This window comes from Palaemon carinicauda, chromosome 12 (assembly GCF_036898095.1).
Source record: "Palaemon carinicauda isolate YSFRI2023 chromosome 12, ASM3689809v2, whole genome shotgun sequence".
Taxonomy (NCBI): Eukaryota; Metazoa; Arthropoda; class Malacostraca; order Decapoda; family Palaemonidae; genus Palaemon; species Palaemon carinicauda.
Genome location: NC_090736.1, coordinates 5,427,432 through 5,449,061, shown reverse-complemented (window position 1 = coordinate 5,449,061; position 21,630 = coordinate 5,427,432). Strand labels below are relative to the sequence as shown.

The following is a 21,630-nucleotide window of genomic DNA, read 5'->3' as shown; positions in this document are numbered from 1 at the left end:
ATTACTGTTGGCCATTATTCAAGGAATACTTCATATGCAAGTCTCAATTTTAAATTCACACCATAGTAGTTGGTCAATGCTGGAATTTAGAATGAATTACAAAGTATTTTGAACCTCTTCTAGTTCCTTAATATGCAGCATACGGTATCACCTTATCATTACATAACAGAGGTTGTTAACCCTTTTACCCCCCCCCCCCCCCCCCCCGCTATTTGGAACTTTCCAACCCTTAACCCCCAGGGGCTATTTTTTTTTTCAAGCACATTTTCGTCATAGAGAGGTCAGGTTTGTCTCATTCTCTTGGAAAATGCCTGAAGTTTCTCAAATAATTATCAAAAATATGCAAAAAAAATGTAAATAGCAAATTTTTGCAAGGACGTACCGGTACGTCCATGGGGGTAAAGGGATGAGTTTTGTGAAACGTACCAGTACGTCCTTTGGGGGTAAAAGGGTTAACTTCTCAATCATGTACCATGAAATTCTATACCAACATTTCAGATTAAATTTTTCTATCAATCTTTTTTTTTTTTTTTCATGGCAATCATTCATATGATACATAAATGGTACTTCAAACCATGTGACAATAATGTTACAAGTGGAAAATTGCTCTTACCAATGATGGCGTTGCAGAGTGTGAGAAGAGACTTGTAGCACTGGGTGGTGGAATGGGAGGTGGTGGTGGCATATGAGGCAGAAGATGTTGATGGACATGAGTGTGTTGATGTTGATGATGGTGCATTTCAGCACGTAAAAAAGCTGGGGGCCCACTTAGACTGAGGCCTAATGTACGTTCTTGCTGAGCCAAAAATCGAGAGTCCAGCTCCCTTCGTAGTAAATCGGCTTGACCTGAAAAACAAAAATTTGAAATAAAAGGTCATAACTATAATATGCTTGACCATCAATTATGGATACTTTATATAAAGCAACCAGCATAAATGGTAAAGTAGAAAATGCTAACAGGCTAATGAAAGAATTTTAAATATGCTTTCTGAATCCATCAATTTGATCAATTTAATATGGAAGGTTCTCTTGAACCTCAGAGCATGCTCATCTTCAGTATATTCAGCCATTTTACTAAAACCATTATTCTGGTGAAGGAACACCAGCTGTCCATCAAGAGGAGTAAGCAAAGTATATAACTACTCGATATAAAAGAAATTGGTCAGTCTGAAAAACATGAGCATGGGAAAATTCTTCATAAAATGGTTATGAAAAATAGTTGCATTTGCATATGTTAAATTTTTAATAAAATAGTAATGGATAAGTTTCTTTACACAATAACATGAGTCTTCTTATAGTTTATTTATGACATATTTGTTTTTGATGTTGTTTATAGTTTATATGTGACATGTCTTTTGACGTTGTTACTTTTTTTAGAACGATTTATTGATAATTTGTTCTCTTCATTTATTTATTTCCTTATTTCTTTTCCTCACTGGGCTATTTTTCCCTGTTGGAGCCCCTGGGCTTATAGCATCTTGCTTTTCCAACTAGGGTTGTAGCTTGGATAGTAATAATAATAATAATAAAAAACTCACCAAGAGGATCAGAATTCAAATGAGATGGAGTAATAAGCTGAGAGGAGCTCAGTTGTTGCGTATGTGGAATAGGTGGACCGAACATGCCCGTCGGTGGCAAAGGAGCCGAGACCGGTGAGGGGCCCACCAAGGGGGGAAACGAAGGCAGAGGCAGAGGAGGTCGACTTAATGAAGTCAATCGAGCTGCACTGCTAGAAGCTAAACTCACTACAGGACTGAAAAGAAAAAGGCATTTCATTTTTTAAAAAATTTCCCCAAAATTTTACTTTCATATCAATCACACCCATAAACCTTTATCATTATTAGAGAAATAACAAAAAAAGTGTTAACAGATCTCAGTACATCACTGATATTCAATGAATCTTTTTTTTCTGTTGGAGCCCTTGAGCTTACAGGATCCTGCTTTTCCAATTAAGGTTGTAGCTTACCTATTACAGTAATAATAATAATAATAATAATAATAATAAAGACTCAATGCACTCTTACCTTGGCCAAGGTCTAGACAACGAAGGTACTGATTGAGAATTGCTTACAGCTGCACTTGCACAACTGAAAGAAAAAATAAAGTTATCACCTGTGAAAGTATATTTATCATCAGTTTATGTAATAAATCAATCTGTAAATAATAATAACAGACAGCTTTGGCAAGTGAAAAAAATTTACAAACATCACATACAGTACTGTTGAGAGGATATACAGCCACACAATTCTATCCACTTACCTATATGGTGATACATGAGGCTCTTGAGCCCGAGGTGAATGCCTAGCAGGATGAGGAGGAGGAGGTAACACTGGATGATGGTTTGGTGTGGTGACTCTAGTGGTGGTTGGTGGTGTAGAACGGATGTAGTTAGGTTCCACCTTAATTGACGCAGTAGCTGGTACAGAATGAGGTGGGACGACAGGATTTTTAATGGGTGGTCGTGACGACGTTTCTCCTGGTTCAATTTTAATACCCCCATAAGGCAAAGGAGCTGCAGGTGCTGCTACTGGCCCTGGCACTGTAGAGACAGAAGCCGGAGGAGCAGCAGCTGGACCGCTTGGAGTGTTCGGAGTAGGAGGCTTAATATTAGGAGTTGTGGCAGATACTGGGGGAGCAGTAGCAGCAGCAACAGCAGCAGCAGCAGCACTGGGTGTTGTAGCACCAACAGGAGATGGATGAGGCGAATGTACGTGATTTCGTGGTGATGAAATTGGATTTGGTTTGACACTATTGTAAAGTGTGTGGCTGCTGGGCTGTTGTTTTGGCGATACCAAGGCACTCACACTGTAGCTATTCACCCCTGAACCCAACCCCAGACCACCCACACCTGAACCCCCAACTGGCCCATTACTAACCCGACCATTGCTACTCACATGACTATGAGTAAGACTGGTTGTGGTAGTGGTAGTTGTGGTTGCAGTGGTAGTAGTTGTGGTTGTAGTTACTGTAGTAGTTGTGGATGATGCCACAGGCTGTGGATATAGGTGTTGGGATGAATTTGGTATATGAGAGATAGGTTGCCTAGGTACCTGAGGTGGCGTGGGAGTAGAAGTGGGGGTGGGCGTCTGTGGCGTATGAGATGGATGAAGAGATGGAGTGTGGGGAGTCAACGGGGAAGGAGATGGAGTTGTTGTGGTTGTAGCAGTAGTAGTCGTAGCTGTCGTTACCGGCACTGCTGGAGTGGCTGTTGGTGTAACAGGTGTTAAGGGTGTATGAGGAGTGTGTGGAGTGTGGGGCGTATGTGGCGTATGAGGGGTGTGAGGTGTGTGGGTCGTCGCGAGAGGTGAATTTGAAGAAGTCGTATGTGGCGGCGGTGGTGGTGGTATGTGTGGGGAGTGATGTGAAGGTAGGTATATAGGTTTATGATCTCCAGCTGGCGCAACACTGGGGGGGGGAGACACCGTGCTTACAATGCCAATACCTGAAGGAGGGTAGCTGGCTGGGCAGTGACCTAACTCCAATGGGCCATTACTGAAAGGAAAAGAAAAGTACAAAAACATGAATTATTAAAGCATTTGTTAATAATAGAGTATAAATAAAAAGAATATAGCAAGAGTTAGAACCCTTAAAATAACTCCTAGTATATCTTAATTGAAAGTTACAAAACACCATTAACCAACTTGGGAACAATTCCTGCCATACAGAATTCTTTTTAGAAGAAAAGTAGTGAATACAATATCAAGTTGATGAAAATTCCTGTGATGTCCCGACTAACTCGTAACATGTGATGCAATAAATCAAAAGCACATCAAGTCTTCAAACTTGGTTACTGTAATACACTAAATACAGTACAGTACAATAAATGAGATTTTCAGATAACCTGATAGAGAAGAGAAAGAGCTTTGCATATACAGTACCACTCCCTTACATCTGTATAGTTATAGAACTAATGAAAATTCATTAAACGTGAAGACCACAAGAATAAAACGAATGACAAACCGAGATGCATATAATTATGAAGCCTAAGACAGTACAATACTGCAAAAGGAAAAAAACAGGTACAGATAAAAAGGAGACAGGATGCCTTTCTAAGGAGTTGGTTGTAGCAGCATCAAAACAGATAAAAATAGAGGGGCACTCGGTAGAATTGAAATGAATATAAAATTTAGGCCTTAAGCCAAGCACTGGAGCATCAAAGGCCTTTCAGCGTTCTATAAGAGCCCTTACACACGAGGACACTAGTGTCCGCCACCGGTGTCGGACACTAGTTGCCTCCCATATTATCAAATGGAGCCTTTCACACGCGGCAACAGCAGTGTCCCAAGCAGACAACTTCCGGGCAACAGGTATTTCGGTGTCTCGCTCCCGCAACACGTGGCGGACACTGACAGTTGCCGCCACTCACTGCAAAGCATTGTTCTCTAGTTGCCAGGCGGTGTCTCGAGCAAGGACACTAGTGTCCGACACCGGTGGCGGACACTAGTGTCCTCGTGTGTAAGAGCCCTAAGGCAACTTAGTCAACTGTACCCCTACTCTCACATTTGGTATCATTTTAACTTCTAAAACCAATCACACAACTTTCATGCAATAATATCTAAACGCAAAATAAGGTAGGGAGCCTGCCTTCGCCATACTAAGCAGGCTTATTTTACTCTTACTAATTCTTGTACTTTGATGTACTGTACTGTATACTGAATTATCGTGTGATCACATTCTCTTTTCGTGTTTTATTTCTTTCTGTACTGAATTATATGTCATATGTAATGCAATGAACCATCAGAAAGAGCAGATATTACTAATTACAGTATTAATGGAATTAACGAAATACAGTACGTATTTGGGGTCTTCATATATCGCGGTATTTTCGAAATTTCCGGAAAATCCGCGATATGTGTATAAACATGCGTTATGAAAAAAATCCGCGAAGTGGTGAATCCGTGAAAGTCGAACCGCGAAGTAGCGAGGGCTCACTGTATTCTATTACAAATTTCATGGATTTGTCCTTGGGGTATTCACCACATGCCCACCAAGTTTCCTTGAAATTGGCTCAAGTGGTTTTTGTGTAATGTTGTTCCCAAACAAAAAATAATCTAATAAAATACTGTATTTGCCATTCACTTAACCCTTTTACCCCCAGGCTATTTGGAAATTTCCAACCCTTAACCCCCAGGGGGTTATTTTTTTCCCAGCACATTTTGCAGTATTTTTTTTTTTAAATTGCTCTAACAGCCTTAATTTTTGTCATAGAGAGGTTAGGTTGGTCTCATTCTCTTGGAAAATGCCTGATTTTTCTCAAAAAATTATCAAAAATATGAAAAAAAAAATTTGATAGCATTTTTTTTGCAAGGACGTACCGGTACGTCCATGGGGGTAAAGGGATGGCTTTTGTGAAACGTACCAGTACGTCCTTTGAGGGTAAAAGGGTTAATATTGCAATTATTCTCAAAGTACTGCTGCATACTTGTATTTTGATTTATTTACTTTATCCAAAATTTTACAGATTCATCCTTGGGTCATACAGTACCTAACATGTCTACCAATTTGGTCAAAATCGGTACAGTACTTTTTGTGTAAAGTTACTCACAAACAAACAAAAAGACAACATGGTTGAGTACATACCCTTCAGTAAATCTTCAATTTTGGCATTTCAAAAAGGATTATAAATGGAATGGAATAAAACATAGTTCATCATATTTTCCTAATAGTTGGTATTTAAAACTATCACCCCTACAGAAAGAATCCTGTAGCTACCATAGCATATTCTATTAACCCTTTTACCCCCAGGCTCTTTGGAAATTTCCAACCCTTAACCCTCAAAGGGGTTATTTTTTCCCCAGCATATTTTGCAGTATATTTTTTTTAAATTGCTCTAACAGCCTTAATATTTGTCATAGAGAGGTCAGGTTGGTCTCATTCTCTTGGAAAATGCCTGAATTTTCTCAAAAAATTATCAAAAATATGAAAAAATAAATTTTTATAGCATTTTTTTGCAAGGACGTACCGGTACGTCCATGGGGGTAAAGGGATGAGTTTTGTGAAACGTACCAGTACGTCCTTTGGGGGTAAAAGGGTTAAACTCAAAACAATACCTAGAACCCAGGATCTTCAACTAGCTTTGGGAAAACCCTAACCTAACAAAAGTAGGCTGACTGAATATTTGTCTTCAAACAAATTGCAATATTAAAAAGATAAAACCTCTTCTAGACATGCTTTTGAATCCATTACAGAAAAACATAGAATCTCTTCTCCCCTATAGTAAAGATCTGATGCGAGACAGGACTCTTTTATTTTGATTTTAGCCATGGTCAAAGAGAAGATGGTCGTCTCCTTCCATGTACTTAACTAGCTTTGGCAAAGATTTAAAACTTCCTTTTCTTTGTTTTTTTCTTTTTAGACATAAATCTCTAAAGAGATGAGAGCAACCTTTCTAGCTCCCCATCAGTTCCTACAGCTGCTGGCGGGTTACTCTGTAGCATTGATAAGCGACAACACTTCAGTGGTGGCTTACATAAACAAGCAAGGCGGTACCTTTTCGCAGCCTCTATGCCACCTTGCAGTAGAGATTCTACCATGGGCAGAAGAAAACCTTAACCCCGATGACAGCTGCTGACAGGGGTAAGATAATAGGCTATAAATGAAAAATACCCATTCACTTCCATCATCACAATTCAACAAGAAAGTATAATTGTGAGATATCCCGGTACAAGTGGCAAAAAATTTGTATAGAGACAACATAAAAAGGATTGAGTAGGATCAATCAGTTGAAGAGGAAAATATGCCTAAGGTTATTTAATTATATCTGTGCAAATATATGTGCAAACTGTATATATACTGTATATACACACACACACATATATATATATATATATATATATATATATATATATATATATATATATATATATATATTATATATATTATATATATATATATATATATATATATATATATATATATATATATATATATATACATACACAAGGTATTCTACACTTTCTTCCCGGAGGTATATTTTCAAATCATGGGTAGAGGAAGGTACCAGTTTCCAATATATGCAGCACAAAATAACGTGCATAAAGTATAATAATAATACCAATCCTTTCAAAATAGGAATAACCCTAAAACTTGTATAAATACTATGGACTGCTTTTTGAAGATAAAAGTAATTCCTTTGAACTCTCTTAATAAATGATTCTTTAAAACAAAGACTGGTATTGTACAAAGAGACCTATTGATAAAAGGGCCCACATAATTTGCAGGAGGACTGTGACTCAAACTTATCACCATGTACCTTGCAGTACATAACATATGTAGCGACAATTCAAGGAGTACATACATACATATACCAAGGCACTTCCCCCAATTTTGGGGGGTAGCCGACATCAACATAAAAACAATTAGAATAGCGCCAACGTTATCCCTGCGTGTCGTAAGAGGCGACTAAAAGGGACGGGACGAGGGGGCTGGGAACCCCCTCTCCTGTATATAATCCTGCGAGACGTCAACAAAGAGATGGAGCTGGGGGGAGAGTGACTGCACCCCGCACTCTAATTCAAGGAGTATCATTCAAAAATACATACGAGGAGACAAACATTCCATAAACTTCCTTCATCTCCATCTGTACTAATTCCTTTGAGAAAACAGAATTACTGCAGTTTAAATTGCCAACACTATGCTACAGACAATGAATCTAATAAATTAATAGCAGAGTTGTAGTGGTCAATGTAGTAACGTCCCCGACTGGTGAACTTCAGTCTGGGGTAGAGTCCCACTCAAGCTCGTTAAATCCTTTAGTCATAGCAACATCACCATCCTTGTGAGCTAAGCATGAGGGGTTTGGGGGAGCCTATAGGGCTACCTGCTGAGTCATCAGCAGCCATTGCCTGCCCCTCCTTGGTCCTAGCTTGGGTGGAGAGGGGGCTTGGGTGCTAATCATATGTATATTTGGTCAGCCTCTAGGGCATTGCCCTGCTTGATAGGGCAATGTCACTGTCCCCTGCCTCTGCCATTCGTGAGGGCCCTTTAAACCCATTCAAAATAAATCCCACCAAATAAATATTTACAGCCTTTGAAATACAGCATACCAAAATGACAATACAAACAAAACAGAATTATGTAACTAATCATTTGAGCAATGGTAATTGCATTTCAAGTCGTTTCAATTACCACTCTTTTTAGGCAAGATGAAATCTGCATCTATGAATAAAATGTACAAACTTGATACTATAATCATAAAATGTTATAAACCATAACTTGCCTGTAAGGAGGGAGCAAAGGTCGTTCAGCCTTTACAGCAATCGGTTTTGGTGGATCAGTCACAGGTAGAGTTGAAGGTCGTATCGACGTTGTGCTTTCACCTAGACGACTGCCAATAGAACCTGCAAGAAACAACATATCTTAGCCTTTGTGTAATTAAAGACAAAATAGGATAACTGGTAAAACACTAGACATTCTGCTTTCCCAGAATTCAAAATAAAATACAAACACTGTACCCATATTTCAATTAAAGAGAATGACCATATCACAATCATATATTTCACATTCACCTTGCAAGTGTTGTATTTGAGTTTACAACCCTCTAACGCATAAAATGACATTATTTGTACTGTATTTGAAATAAAACTGATATCTCCTCTACTTATTTTCATTACTATCGTGTTGAACTACTTTTGGGGTATAGTATCTATGGCAAATACTCTGAGATTTTGGGGAGCTAACCATCATGCTATAGATAACAAAAATGGGTGCTACTATAGTGTGATTCCTACCATCAGGATTCTACTATAGTGTGATTCCTACCCTGTTTTTCAGGTATGAGGCAATTCCCACCAAAGGGGGATGGATAAAACATAGTTCTTGACACTATTTTAATCTATTCTATTCTGTAAAACATGCTGAACCATCCATAAAATGCACTTTAAACAATCAGAATCACCTTCGGGCGTCAATATTGCAAAATTGAAGCAGTAATTTAGTAACAAAAATGAACTAACAAAAACTTGTTTAATGTCGCTTAAGATTGCTAAAGATTGCTACGAAGTGGTCTTGATCTCCTTTCAAAACGTGCCAGCAGTGTTCATCCAAGTGCCCCTGGAGTACCTAACCTAATCATTTGGTTGTTTGCTTGTTTAGGTGGTTTGATAGGAATCACCCTATAGTAGATTTGAATCCCCATATTGAGGTAGGAACAGAAAATGAGGGTAGGAATCACGCTATAGTAGCACCTAAAAATGACTAGTAACTTGAATAATGCACAAGTAATAAGCACTATACCACCCTATACATTCTTTCTATCCAACAACATGCAATTCACATAAGTTCTACATTATAAATTTTAATATGAACACAAAAAATAATAAAACAGAAAAAAAAAAAAATCTCATGTGTGTAAATCAGAATAACAAAAATATCAAGATCCTCTTTGCTTTCCTCCATATACCACAATGAAAAAAACAGTTAAATGAAAACAACAGGTATTAGCTTTACAGAATTATAATAACGTGATAATAGTAAGAAAAGATATCCTAACCTGAATCAAAATTAGTCATGCTATTTTGTCTCTAAAGTGTTTTGAGCCATGACATACAGGTACACTCAAGGTAATGTAAAAACTGACTGAGGCTGTAAACAATTATCCATATATATACCAAGGCACTTCCCCAAACTTTGGTGGGTAGCCGACATAAAACAAATGAAAAAAAGGGGACCTTTCCTCTCTACACTCCTCCCAGCCTGACGAGGGTCTCAATTATGTATTCTCTAAAAAATCTTAAACCAAGTTTAAACAACCATGATCAAACTTTTAGAATCAACGTACTCAATTTCATAAGACTGATTTTACTAGTGGAGCCAAAGAGACGGAAAATAATAATCTATGTACTACATACCTGGATTACCAACAAACCATAAACTCATAAATAGAGAAAGCTACCAAACATTAAACCACGAAACTTTCAACCATAAAGGTGTATTCTATCAACGGTAAAACATAGGTAAACTCGCCTTTACTAGATGCTCGGAATAAATCAGATTCTGCATCCGACACCTGAAAAGAGAAAGATAAAGCTTGATTAATGGAGATGTTAATAACAAGTCAATAAGGGGAAATAATTACGACAATTATTACCACCTGCCTACGTTCAAGAGATTCATGAAAAATAAATTCTATACCAAGATCATTTTTTTTAAAATCAATTCTGTATTTGTAAGGGTTTTAGTTTCCCAACCGAAATATTTGTCTTTCAGATAATTTCAATATAATCTTGTACATTTTCTCCTCAAATCAACCAACCTCCATCACTTGTCTGGTAAACACAATGTCGACATTTCAATATTTTGACCTGGTTGGTAAATGAATTATGCATCGACTTTAAAGAATAAATTTCCAATGATTTGATAAGTATTCATTACAGGATGTTGCATATTCTCCTCTGTCCTCATACACCTGACAACACTGAGATTACTAAACAATTCTTCTTTGCTCAAGGGGTTAAATACTGCACTGTAATACAGTAGTTCAGTGGCTACTTTCCTCTTGGTAAGGGTAGAAGAGACTCTCTAGTTATGGTTAAGGAGCTCTTCAAAGAGGACACTCCAAAATCAAACCATTGTTCTCAAGTCTTGGGTAGTGCCATACCCTCTGTTCTATGGTATTCCACTGGCTTGAGTTACAGTTCTCTTGTTTGAGGGTACACTCGGGCACACTATTCTATATTTCTCTTCCCATTTTTTGTTAAAAGTTTTTTTGGGCTCAAGCCATGTCGTACTGATGGAAATTCCTAAATGTAGCTTTCTAAGGGATATATTTAAAACAAAATCCCTTAGGAAGCTACTTATAGGAACTTCCATCAGGACGACATGGCCATCTCGCCCAAAAATAGATTTTTCGCTTCGCTCAAAATCAGTTTTATAGCTTATATATGAAAGATATATCTTAATGTTGTTACTGTTCATAAAACTCTTTCCTAATTCTCTTGTAGTTTATTTATTTCCTTACTTCCTTTCCTCACTGGAATACCTTCCCTGTTCGAGCACTTGGGCTTATAGCATCTTGCTTTTCCAATTGGGGTTGTAGCTTAGATAATAATAATAATAATAATAATAATAATAATAATAATCATAATAATAATAATAATAACAATAATAATAATGATGATGAAAAACTACCCCGCTTGAAAGGGCCCCACATGAATGGAAGGTAATAAATGTACTATGTATATATGGTAGCTGGAAATCTTTTAGCAGGGAAATGAAATCGAACATCTTATTTTCAGCAGGGAAATAAAATCGAACATTTTATAATCAAACTAAAAAAAGAAATTTCTAGTACTGTATGACATTGTACCAGAGAGAAAAACCAATAGAGCCAAAGTTAAAAGACTCGCCCGAGGCCAGCATGCATTCATCATCATTACACTCCACAACACGGCACCCACTTATCAAAGAGACCATCACCTGTGAAGCTATGACGTCATGGAAGATTTATTACCCATCGGGGGAAAAGGCCAGGACACCAGCAACACCTCTCCATTATTGCTCCCCCTTTCGTCCACATCATCTCTTTATAAATGTATAAATAACTTCAAGGAGAAGGAAACTCCTAAATCAAACCATTGTTTTCTAGTCTTGGGTAGTGCCATAGCCTCTGTACCATGGTCTTCCACTGTCTTGGGTTAGAGTTCTCTTGCTTGAGGGTACACTCGGGCACAATGTTCTATCTTATTTCTCTTCCTTTCGTTTTGTTTTTAAGTTTTTTAATAGTTTACATAGGAAATATTCATTTTTATGTTGTTACTGTTAAAATATTTTATTTTTCCTTGTTTCCTTTCCTCATTGGGCTTTTTTTCCTGTTAGAGCCCCTGGGCTTCCAGCATTCTGCTTTTCCAACTAGAGTTGTAGCTTAGCAAATAATAATAATAATAATAATAATAATAATAATAATAATAATAATACCTAAAACCTCGAGTGTTTTTTTTTTTTTGTGTGTGTTCTCTTCAATAACGATAGTTTCTTTGTGATCCGAGTGAAATGAATAATATCTGGAAATCATAACTTTAAAGGGGGGGGGGGGTGGCAATAAACATCGAATTCCTTTGTGGGGCAAACTCATCTGTTGTCCAATCTTTAAAAAAATCAAACAATGGTTTCATGGATACCTAATTATTATTATTATTATTATTATTATTATTATTATATTATTATTATTATCAACATATTTTTATTATCATTATCATTATTATTATTATTATTTCTATTTTTATTACCATCATCATTATTATTATTAGCATTATTATTATTATTATTATTATTATTATTACTATCAATATATTATCTTTATTATCATTATTATTATTATCATTATTATTACTATTATTATCAATATATTATTTTCATTATCATTTTCATTATTATTATGATTATTATTATTATTACTTGCTAAGCTACAACCCTAGTTGGAAAAGCAGGATGCTATAAGTCCAGGGGCTCCAACAGGGAAAATAGCCCAGTGAAGAAAGGAAACAAGGAAAAATAAAATATTTCAAGAACAGCAACAACACCAAAATAAACATTTCCTACAAGAAGGATTTAACCAGGACACCCCACGCGATAAACCGACAATCTCAGTAGACTGTGGTCAACAATAACAACAACAACAATGAAAGCTTGCATCACCTCCCATAGGTCGAAGTCAGTTGTAAAACTACGCTGGGTACGAATTCTTTGGCTATTTGTGGGTGATTCTATTTTGCGGTGAATCTACCACTGCGGGGGAATTATATTTTGCAGTTGTATACTTTGAATAAGATTAAAAAAAAAATGTGTATTAAGCGAAATAGACCTGTTAAATATTGCATCAAACCAATGACAGTTGTTGATTGAAATGAAGTCAAAACTTGCGTTTGATATTACATGAATAAGAGATATAAAGATGGAAAAAAAATGTCAGGGAATTATCAAGTAAATAAAACACCAGACAGAAAGAAGAAAATTAATCATAAAACACCAGCCAGAAAGAGGAAAATTAATCATAATACACCAGTCAGAAAGAGGAAAATTAATCATAAAACACCAGCCAGAAAGAGGAAAATTAATCATAATACACCAGTCAGAAAGAGGAAAATTAATCATAATACACCAGTCAGAAAGAGGAAAATTAATCATAAAACACCAGCCAGAAAGAGGAAAATTAATCATAAAACACCAGCCAGAAAGAGGAAAATTAATCATAAAACACCAGCCAGAAAGAGGAAAATTAATCATAAAACACCAGTCAGAAAGAGGAAAATTAATCATAATACACCAGTCAGAAAGAGGAAAATTAATCATAAAACACCAGCCAGAAAGAGGAAAATTAATCATAAAACACCAGCCAGAAAGAGGAAAATTAATCATAAAACACCAGCCAGAAAGACGAAAATTAACCATAAAACACCAGCCAGAGAGACGAAAATTAATCATAAAACACCAGCCAGAAAGAGGAAAATTAATCATAATACACTAGTCAGAAAGAGGAAAATTAATCATAAAACACCAGCCAGAAAGAGGAAAATTAATCATAAAACACCAGCCAGAAAGAGGAAAATTAATCATAAAACACCAGTCAGAAAGAGGAAAATTAATCATAATACACCAGTCAGAAAGAGGAAAATTAATCATAAAACACCAGCCAGAAAGAGGAAAATTAATCATAAAACACCAGCCAGAAAGAGGAAAATTAATCATAAAACACCAGCCAGAAAGACGAAAATTAACCATAAAACACCAGCCAGAGAGACGAAAATTAATCATAAAACACCAGCCAGAAAGAGGAAAATTAATCATAATACACTAGTCAGAAAGAGGAAAATTAATCATAAAACACCAGCCAGAAAGACGAAAATTAACCATAAAACACCAGCCAGAGAGACGAAAATTAATCATAAAACACCAGCCAGAAAGAGGAAAATTAATCATAATACACCAGACAGAAAGAGGAAAATTAATCATAAAACACCAGCCAGAAAGAGGAAAATTAATCATAAAACACCAGCCAGAAAGAGGAAAATTAATCATAAAACACCAGCCAGAAAGTGGAAAATTAATCATAAAACACCAGCCAGAAAGAGGAAAATTAATCATAAAACACCAGCCAGAAAGACGAAAATTAACCATAAAACACCAGCCAGAGAGACGAAAATTAATCATAAAACACCAGCCAGAAAGAGGAAAATTAATCATAAAACACCAGCCAGAAAGAGGAAAATTAATCCTAAAACACCAGCCAGAAAGAGGAAAATTAATCATAAAACACCAGCCAGAAAGAGGAAAATTAACCATAAAACACCAGCCAGAAAGAGGAAAATTAATCATAAAACACCAGTCAGAAAGAGTTAAATTAAATAATTAAACACCAGCCAGAAAGAGGAAAATTAATCCTAAAACACCAGCTAGAAAGAGGAAAATTAATCATAAAACACCAGCCAGAAAGACGAAAATTAACCATAAAACACCAGCCAGAGAGACGAAAATTAATCATAAAACACCAGCCAGAAAGAGGAAAATTAATCATAAAACACCAGCCAGAAAGAGGAAAATTAATCATAAAACACCAGTCAGAAAGAGTTAAATTAAATAATTAAACACCAGCCAGAAAGAGGAAAATTAATCCTAAAACACCAGCTAGAAAGAGGAAAATTAATCATAATACACCAGTCAGAAAGAGGAAAATTAATCCTAAAACACCAGCTAGAAAGAGGAAAATTAATCATAATACACCAGTCAGAAAGAGGAAAATTAATCATAATACACCAGTCAGAAAGAGGAAAATTAATCATAAAACACCAGCCAGAAAGAGGAAAATTAATCATAAAACACCAGCCAGAAAGACGAAAATTAACCATAAAACACCAGCCAGAAAGAGGAAAATTAATCATAAAACACCAGTCAGAAAGAGGAAAATTAATCATAAAACACCAGCCAGAAAGAGGAAAATTAATCATAAAACACCAGCCAGAAAGAGGAAAATTAATCATAAAACACCAGCCAGAAAGAGGAAAATTAATCATAAAACACCAGCCAGAAAGAGGAAAATTAATCATAAAACACCAGCCAGAAAGAGGAAAATTAATCATAAAACACCAGCCAGAGAGAAGAAAATTAATCATAAAACACCAGCCAGAAAGAGGAAAATTAATCATAAAACACCAGTCAGAAAGAGTTAAATTAAATAATTAAACACCAGCCAGAAAGAGGAAAATTAATCCTAAAACACCAGCTAGAAAGAGGAAAATTAATCATAAAACACCAGCCAGAAAGAGGAAAATTAATCATAAAACACCAGTCAGAAAGAGTTAAATTAAATAATTAAACACCAGCCAGAAAGAGGAAAATTAATCCTAAAACACCAGCCAGAAAGAGGAAAATTAATCATAAAACACCAGCCAGAAAGAGGAAAATTAATCATAAAACACCAGCCAGAAAGAGGAAAATTAATCAAAACACCAGCCAGAAAGAGGAAAATTAATCATAAAACACCAGCCAGAAAGAGGAAAATTAATCATAAAACACCAGCCAGAAAGAGGAAAATTAATCATAAAACACCAGCCAGAAAGAGGAAAATTAATCATAAAACACCAGCCAGAAAGAGGAAAATTAATCATAAAACACCAGCCAGAAAGAGGAAAATTAATCATAAAACACCAGCCAGAAAGAGGAAAATTAATCATAAAACACCAGTCAGAAAGAGGAAAATTAATCATAAAACACCAGCCAGAAAGAGGAAAATTAATCATAAAACACCAGCCAGAAAGAGGAAAATTAATCATAAAACACCAGCCAGAAAGAGGAAAATTAATCAAAACACCAGCCAGAAAGAGGAAAATTAATCATAAAACACCAGCCAGAAAGAGGAAAATTAATCATAAAACACCAGCCAGAAAGAGGAAAATTAATCATAAAACACCAGCCAGAAAGAGGAAAATTAATCATAAAACACCAGCCAGAAAGAGGAAAATTAATCATAAAACACCAGCCAGAAAGAGGAAAATTAATCATAAAACACCAGTCAGAAAGAGGAAAATTAATCATAAAACACCAGCCAGAAAGAGGAAAATTAATCATAAAACACCAGCCAGAAAGAGGAAAATTAATCATAAAACACCAGCCAGAAAGAGGAAAATTAATCATAAAACACCAGCCAGAAAGAGGAAAATTAATCATAAAACACCAGCCAGAAAGAGGAAAATTAATCATAATACACCAGTCAGAAAGAGGAAAATTAATCATAATACACCAGTCAGAAAGAGGAAAATTAATCATAAAACACCAGCCAGAAAGAGGAAAATTAATCATAAAACACCAGCCAGAAAGAGGAAAATTAATCATAAAACACCAGCCAGAGAGAAGAAAATTAATCATAAAACACCAGCCAGAAAGAGGAAAATTAATCATAAAACACCAGTCAGAAAGAGTTAAATTAAATAATTAAACACCAGCCAGAAAGAGGAAAATTAATCCTAAAACACCAGCTAGAAAGAGGAAAATTAATCATAAAACACCAGCCAGAAAGAGGAAAATTAATCATAAAACACCAGCCAGAAAGAGGAAAATTAATCATAAAACACCAGCCAGAAAGAGGAAAATTAATCATAAAACACCAGCCAGAAAGAGGAAAATTAATCATAAAACACCAGCCAGAAAGAGGAAAATTAATCATAAAACACCAGCCAGAAAGAGGAAAATTAATCATAAAACACCAGCCAGAAAGAGGAAAATTAATCATAAAACACCAGCCAGAAAGAGGAAAATTAATCATAAAACACCAGCCAGAAAGAGGAAAATTAATCATAAAACACCAGCCAGAAAGAGGAAAATTAATCATAAAACACCAGCCAGAAAGAGGAAAATTAATCATAAAACACCTGCCAGAAAGAGTTAAATTAAATAATTAAACACCAGCCAGAAAGAGGAAAATTAATCATAAAACACCAGCCAGAAAGTTAAATGAAATAATTAAACACCAGACAGGAAGAGGAAAATGAATCATAAAACACCAGCCAGAAAGAGTTAAATTAAATCTTAAAACTCAAAAGTGTAAAATAAACCACTGTAATAGACTGTAACATCAACAATAGCTTCCATAAATAAATGCTATAAAAAAGCTAAGTAGACTATCGGCAATAAAAAAAAGAGCAAGCTTCAACAACAAACATGCTACAGAGATGTCTTTTAAGTTGCAAATAAAAATACTCCACACGCCAGATTCTTTGAATCTCCTTCAGAGAGAGAGAGAGAGAGAGAGAGAGAGAGAGAGAGAGAGAGAGAGAGAGAGAGAGAGAGAGAGAGAGAGAATGTATTAGAATGAACCCTTAAGTTTTGAGAGAGAGAGAGAGAGAGAGAGAGAGAGAGAGAGAGAGAGAGAGAGAGAGAGAGAGAGATCACTTTAATGTGAATGCAGTGGTTTAAAGGCCGCTCATGAATGGCAGAGGCAATTGATATTGACATTGCCCTATCAAGCAGGACAATGCCCTAGAGACTGACCATATATACATATGATGAGCGCCCAAGCTAGGACAAAGAAAAGCCAGGCAATGGCTGCTGATGACTCAGCAGATAGACTTACAGGCTCCCGCAAACACCCCATCCTTAGCTCACAAGGAGGGTGAGGTTGCAGCGACCAAAGAAACAAACGAATTTGAGCGGGATTCGAATCCCAGTCTGGCGCTCACCAGTCAGGGACGTTACCACATCGACCACCAAAACCCTAAAATGTTAATGTAGTGGTACGCGGACAGTAATACAGAGAAAACTATCTTTTTTTAAGCATCTTGCAATTTGTTTTTGATAAGGCGATGATGAAATCAATGAAACCAGATTATGGCTGTGTGTGTTGTACTAAAAAGTCTACGTGGGATATACTATTAATATTTAATGCAACCTTCACTGGAGATCATTAAATTGAATAATAAATTTCACAATTATACGGAAGAAATTAGGAACTGCAAATGATTATTTGATATAAATTCAATAAGCACTGAAGATAATGTTGAATTTAATGTCCAAAGCCCTTCATTAAAGTCAAATATTACCAGATAATTTAATTAAGAAAATACATGAATATTCTACAAAATTCTTTATTTTCAAATAATAAAACCATCATTATGTTGAAGTACTAAAAATATAATAGAAATTAATAGAAAATAACAAAACGATTGTGGTGGCCTATTTAGTAACGTCCCTGACTGGTGAACGCCAGACTGATGTTGGAGTCCTGCTCAAACTCATCAGTTCCATTGGTCGCTGCAACCTCACCATCCTTGTGAGCTAAGGATCGGAGGTTTAGGGGAGCCTTTAAGTCTACCTGCTGATCCATCAGGAGCCCTTGCCTGGGCCTCCTTGCTCCTAGCTTGGGTGGAGAGAGGGAGCTTGGGCGCTGATCATATGTATATATGGTCAGTCTCTAGGACATTGTTCTGCTTGATATGGCAATGTCACTGTGCCTTGCCTCTGCCATTCATGAGCGACCTTTAAACAAAACAAAGCCAATAAGATAGAAGACTTCAGCAAGCTATTTTTAAACCTCAGTGACTAATAATTCTATGAGATTCAATTAAAACTTTAGATATTTAGCTACATCACACTCCTTCAAATTACAGAATAATCAGAAGTTTCCATCGAGGGTCAATATATTGAAAATTTGAGAGAAAAACAAAAATAATCACTCAATGTTTACGTTTTGTTTCACTCATATTTCTACCAATCATGTTTTTTTTTTTTTTATAAGGACGTACCGAGTGCGTGTGTGTTATGCAAAGGAATGCGTGCTCAAATATGAGCCTATCTATACACGAGTGCGTCACTGGGATATGCAATATTCGTGGCCGTCTGCCAAAAATTCCTATTGGCTAAGGGACAGGCGGAAGGGCAGTGTTGAATACCAAGGAAATTAGACCCCCTCCCTCCCTCCCTCTCAGGGGGGGGAAAGTTCTGGAGAGGGGGGATATACTTGCATTTTGCTTGTTAAGAAGAAAGCTGTATAGGAGAAGATAGAAAGACGGGGGGTGGGTTTGAAGACAGTTTCTGATAAAACGTTCTTGTGCGGTTTTATGCAAGGCTTTACGTGTTTTATTCTTCGGTTTATGCGACGGTTTATATGTTTTATGCACTGTAGCGAGCGCTAGGGGCAGTTGTCGTGGAGTAATGGCTGGCATAAAACTTTTACATCCTCTCTTTACGGCCTACACATTCACCCGGACCACGGGGTTTTTTTTTTTTCCTCGTAGAAACTCGTACGGGAAAATGAGTAAAGGAAAAGATTGAGAGACTGACTAATGATGATAATAATAATAATAATAATAATAAATAATTATAATAATAGGTAGTAGTAGTAGTAAAAATAATCGGTAGTAGTGATTAATAGTAGTAGTAATAGTAGTATTATTATTATTATTATTACTTGCTAAGCTACAACCCTAGTTGGAAAAGCAGGATGCTATAGGCCCAGAGGCCCCAACAGGGAAAGTAGCTCAGTGAGGAAAGGAAACAAGGAAAATAAAATATTTTAGGAAGAGTAGTAGTAGCAGTAGCAGTAGTAGTAAAAATAATCGGTAGTAGTGATTAATAGTAGTAGTAGTAATTAGTAGTAGTAGTAATTAATAGTAGTAGTAGTAGTAATAGGTAGTAATAATAATTTGGTAGTAGTAGTAGTAGTAGTAGTAGTAGTAACAACAACAACGATAGGTAGCCCCGCGTATAACTGAAAATAGTGAACATGTTCAGAATTGGATACATGGATAAAAAAAAGATTTGTTGAAAACTGAGGTCTGTCAATCCGGTAAGCAGAAAGGTGAGCGAAGACGTGAGGCGAATATCTACGAGCAATGGGGAAGGGGGTGGGGGGGGGGGTTATCTGACGTGATACTGATGAGCTGTGTGTATATATAAAAACATATTGTTTATCGAAGATCCTGGCTAGCGTTTACGAAATCAAATTCTCCACTTGGTATAACCAGGCCGATTCCGGCAATTTAATGTTATTGTTCTTAAAATATTTTAGTTTGGTTGGTTATTAATTCTCTTGTAGTTTGTTTATTTCCTTGTTTCTTAACTCGATAGGCTATTTTTCCTTTTTTGGAGCCATTGGGTTTATAGCATCTTGCTTTTCCAAATAGGGTTATAGCTTAGATCATCATCATCACCTCCTCCTACGACTAAATATTTTATTTTGGTTGGTTATTAATTCTCTTGTAGTTTGTTTATTTCCTTGTTTCATAACTCAATGGGCTATTTTTTACCTTGTTGGAGCCATTGGGTTTATAGCATCTTGCTTTTCCAAATAGGGTTAAAGCTTAGATCATCATCATCACCTCCTCCTACGCCTTTTGACGCAAAGGGCCTCTGTTAGATTTCGCCCGTCGTCTCTATCTGGAGCTTTTTAATTCAATACTTCTCCACTCATTATCTACTACTTCGCACTTCATAGTCCTCAGCCATGTAGGCCTGGGTCTTCCAACTCTTATAGTGCTTGTCGAGCCCAGCTGAACGTTTGGTGAACTAATCTCTCTTAGCTTGTAATAATGATAATATCATCATCATCATTAACTGGCTAAACCCACATTGACCTAAAAAAATGTCCAAAGATTTAAGACGGCAAACCACAATTTATAAAAGAACCACAATTGAGGAGAAGGAAAAAAGTTACTGAGCCTTGAAATGTCAAATCCTAAAATAGACAGTTCGTAGTTAAGTAAGTGTTAAACGGCTGTCTAATATGCTTTTTTTTTACTTGCTTGAAATTTGCAATATCATCAATAATAATAATAATCATAATAATAGTAATAATAATAATAATAATAATAATAATAATCATAATAATAATAATAATAATAATGATTTTAATAATGATAATAATAATAGTAATTCTAATAATAATAATAATAATAATATCAATAATAATAATAATAATATCAATAATAATAATAATAATATCAATAATAATAATAATAATATTAATAATAATGATAATAATAATAACAATAACAATAATAATAATAATAATCCCTATGGAATTACCTTTGTATTACCATCCTTCCTGAGTAGTTTCATCAATAGCCCGACTTAATTCATTTTTTTTTTTTCAATGTTTGGGTTCTCATATCTTAACTATGCGAATAATTGTAAAAAATTGGAGCAAATGTTTTTATGTTGACTAGGCTGACATGAGTCTTTTTATAGTTTATATAGGACATATCTGTTTTTGACGTTGTTAATTGTTACTGTTTTTAGAATGATTTACTGTTAATTTATTCTCATCATTTATTTATTTCCTTATTTCCTTTCCTCACTGGGCTATTTTTCCCTGTTGGAGCCCTTGGGCTTGTAGCATCTTGCTTTTCCAACTAGGGTTGTAGCTTGGCTAGTAATAATAATAATAATAATAATAATAATAATAATAAATAACTTTTAATCCACTTGGATGTTTTCAAAGACGACCTGCAACGCCATACAAAAGTCTCTCCTGATTTGAAAGGGCGAGTTAATAAACAACAGTTTTTATTGTTATTATTACTTGCTAAGCTACAACCCTAATTGGAAAAGCAGGATGCTATAAGCCCAGGGGCTCCAACAGAAGATAGGAAACAAGAGAATATAACATATTTTAAGCATAACATCAAAATAAATACACCCTATATA

The 21,630-nt window shown here is 35.8% G+C and overlaps 1 protein-coding gene across 1 annotated transcript in view; it reads right to left on the bottom strand.

The window, feature by feature from the left end:
* The window catches only part of LOC137651181 (autism susceptibility gene 2 protein-like), a 164,743-nt gene that overhangs the window by 15,157 nt on the left and 127,956 nt on the right, over positions 1-21,630 (bottom strand). Inside the window, exons 5-10 of the mRNA XM_068384332.1 lie at positions 9,964-10,006; positions 8,219-8,339; positions 2,260-3,492; positions 2,025-2,087; positions 1,539-1,753; positions 614-846 (exon numbers count right to left, since the gene is read on the bottom strand). Coding sequence (XP_068240433.1) covers positions 614-846; positions 1,539-1,753; positions 2,025-2,087; positions 2,260-3,492; positions 8,219-8,339; positions 9,964-10,006 — 1,908 coding nt within the window. The remainder of the gene's footprint in view (positions 1-613; positions 847-1,538; positions 1,754-2,024; positions 2,088-2,259; positions 3,493-8,218; positions 8,340-9,963; positions 10,007-21,630) is intronic.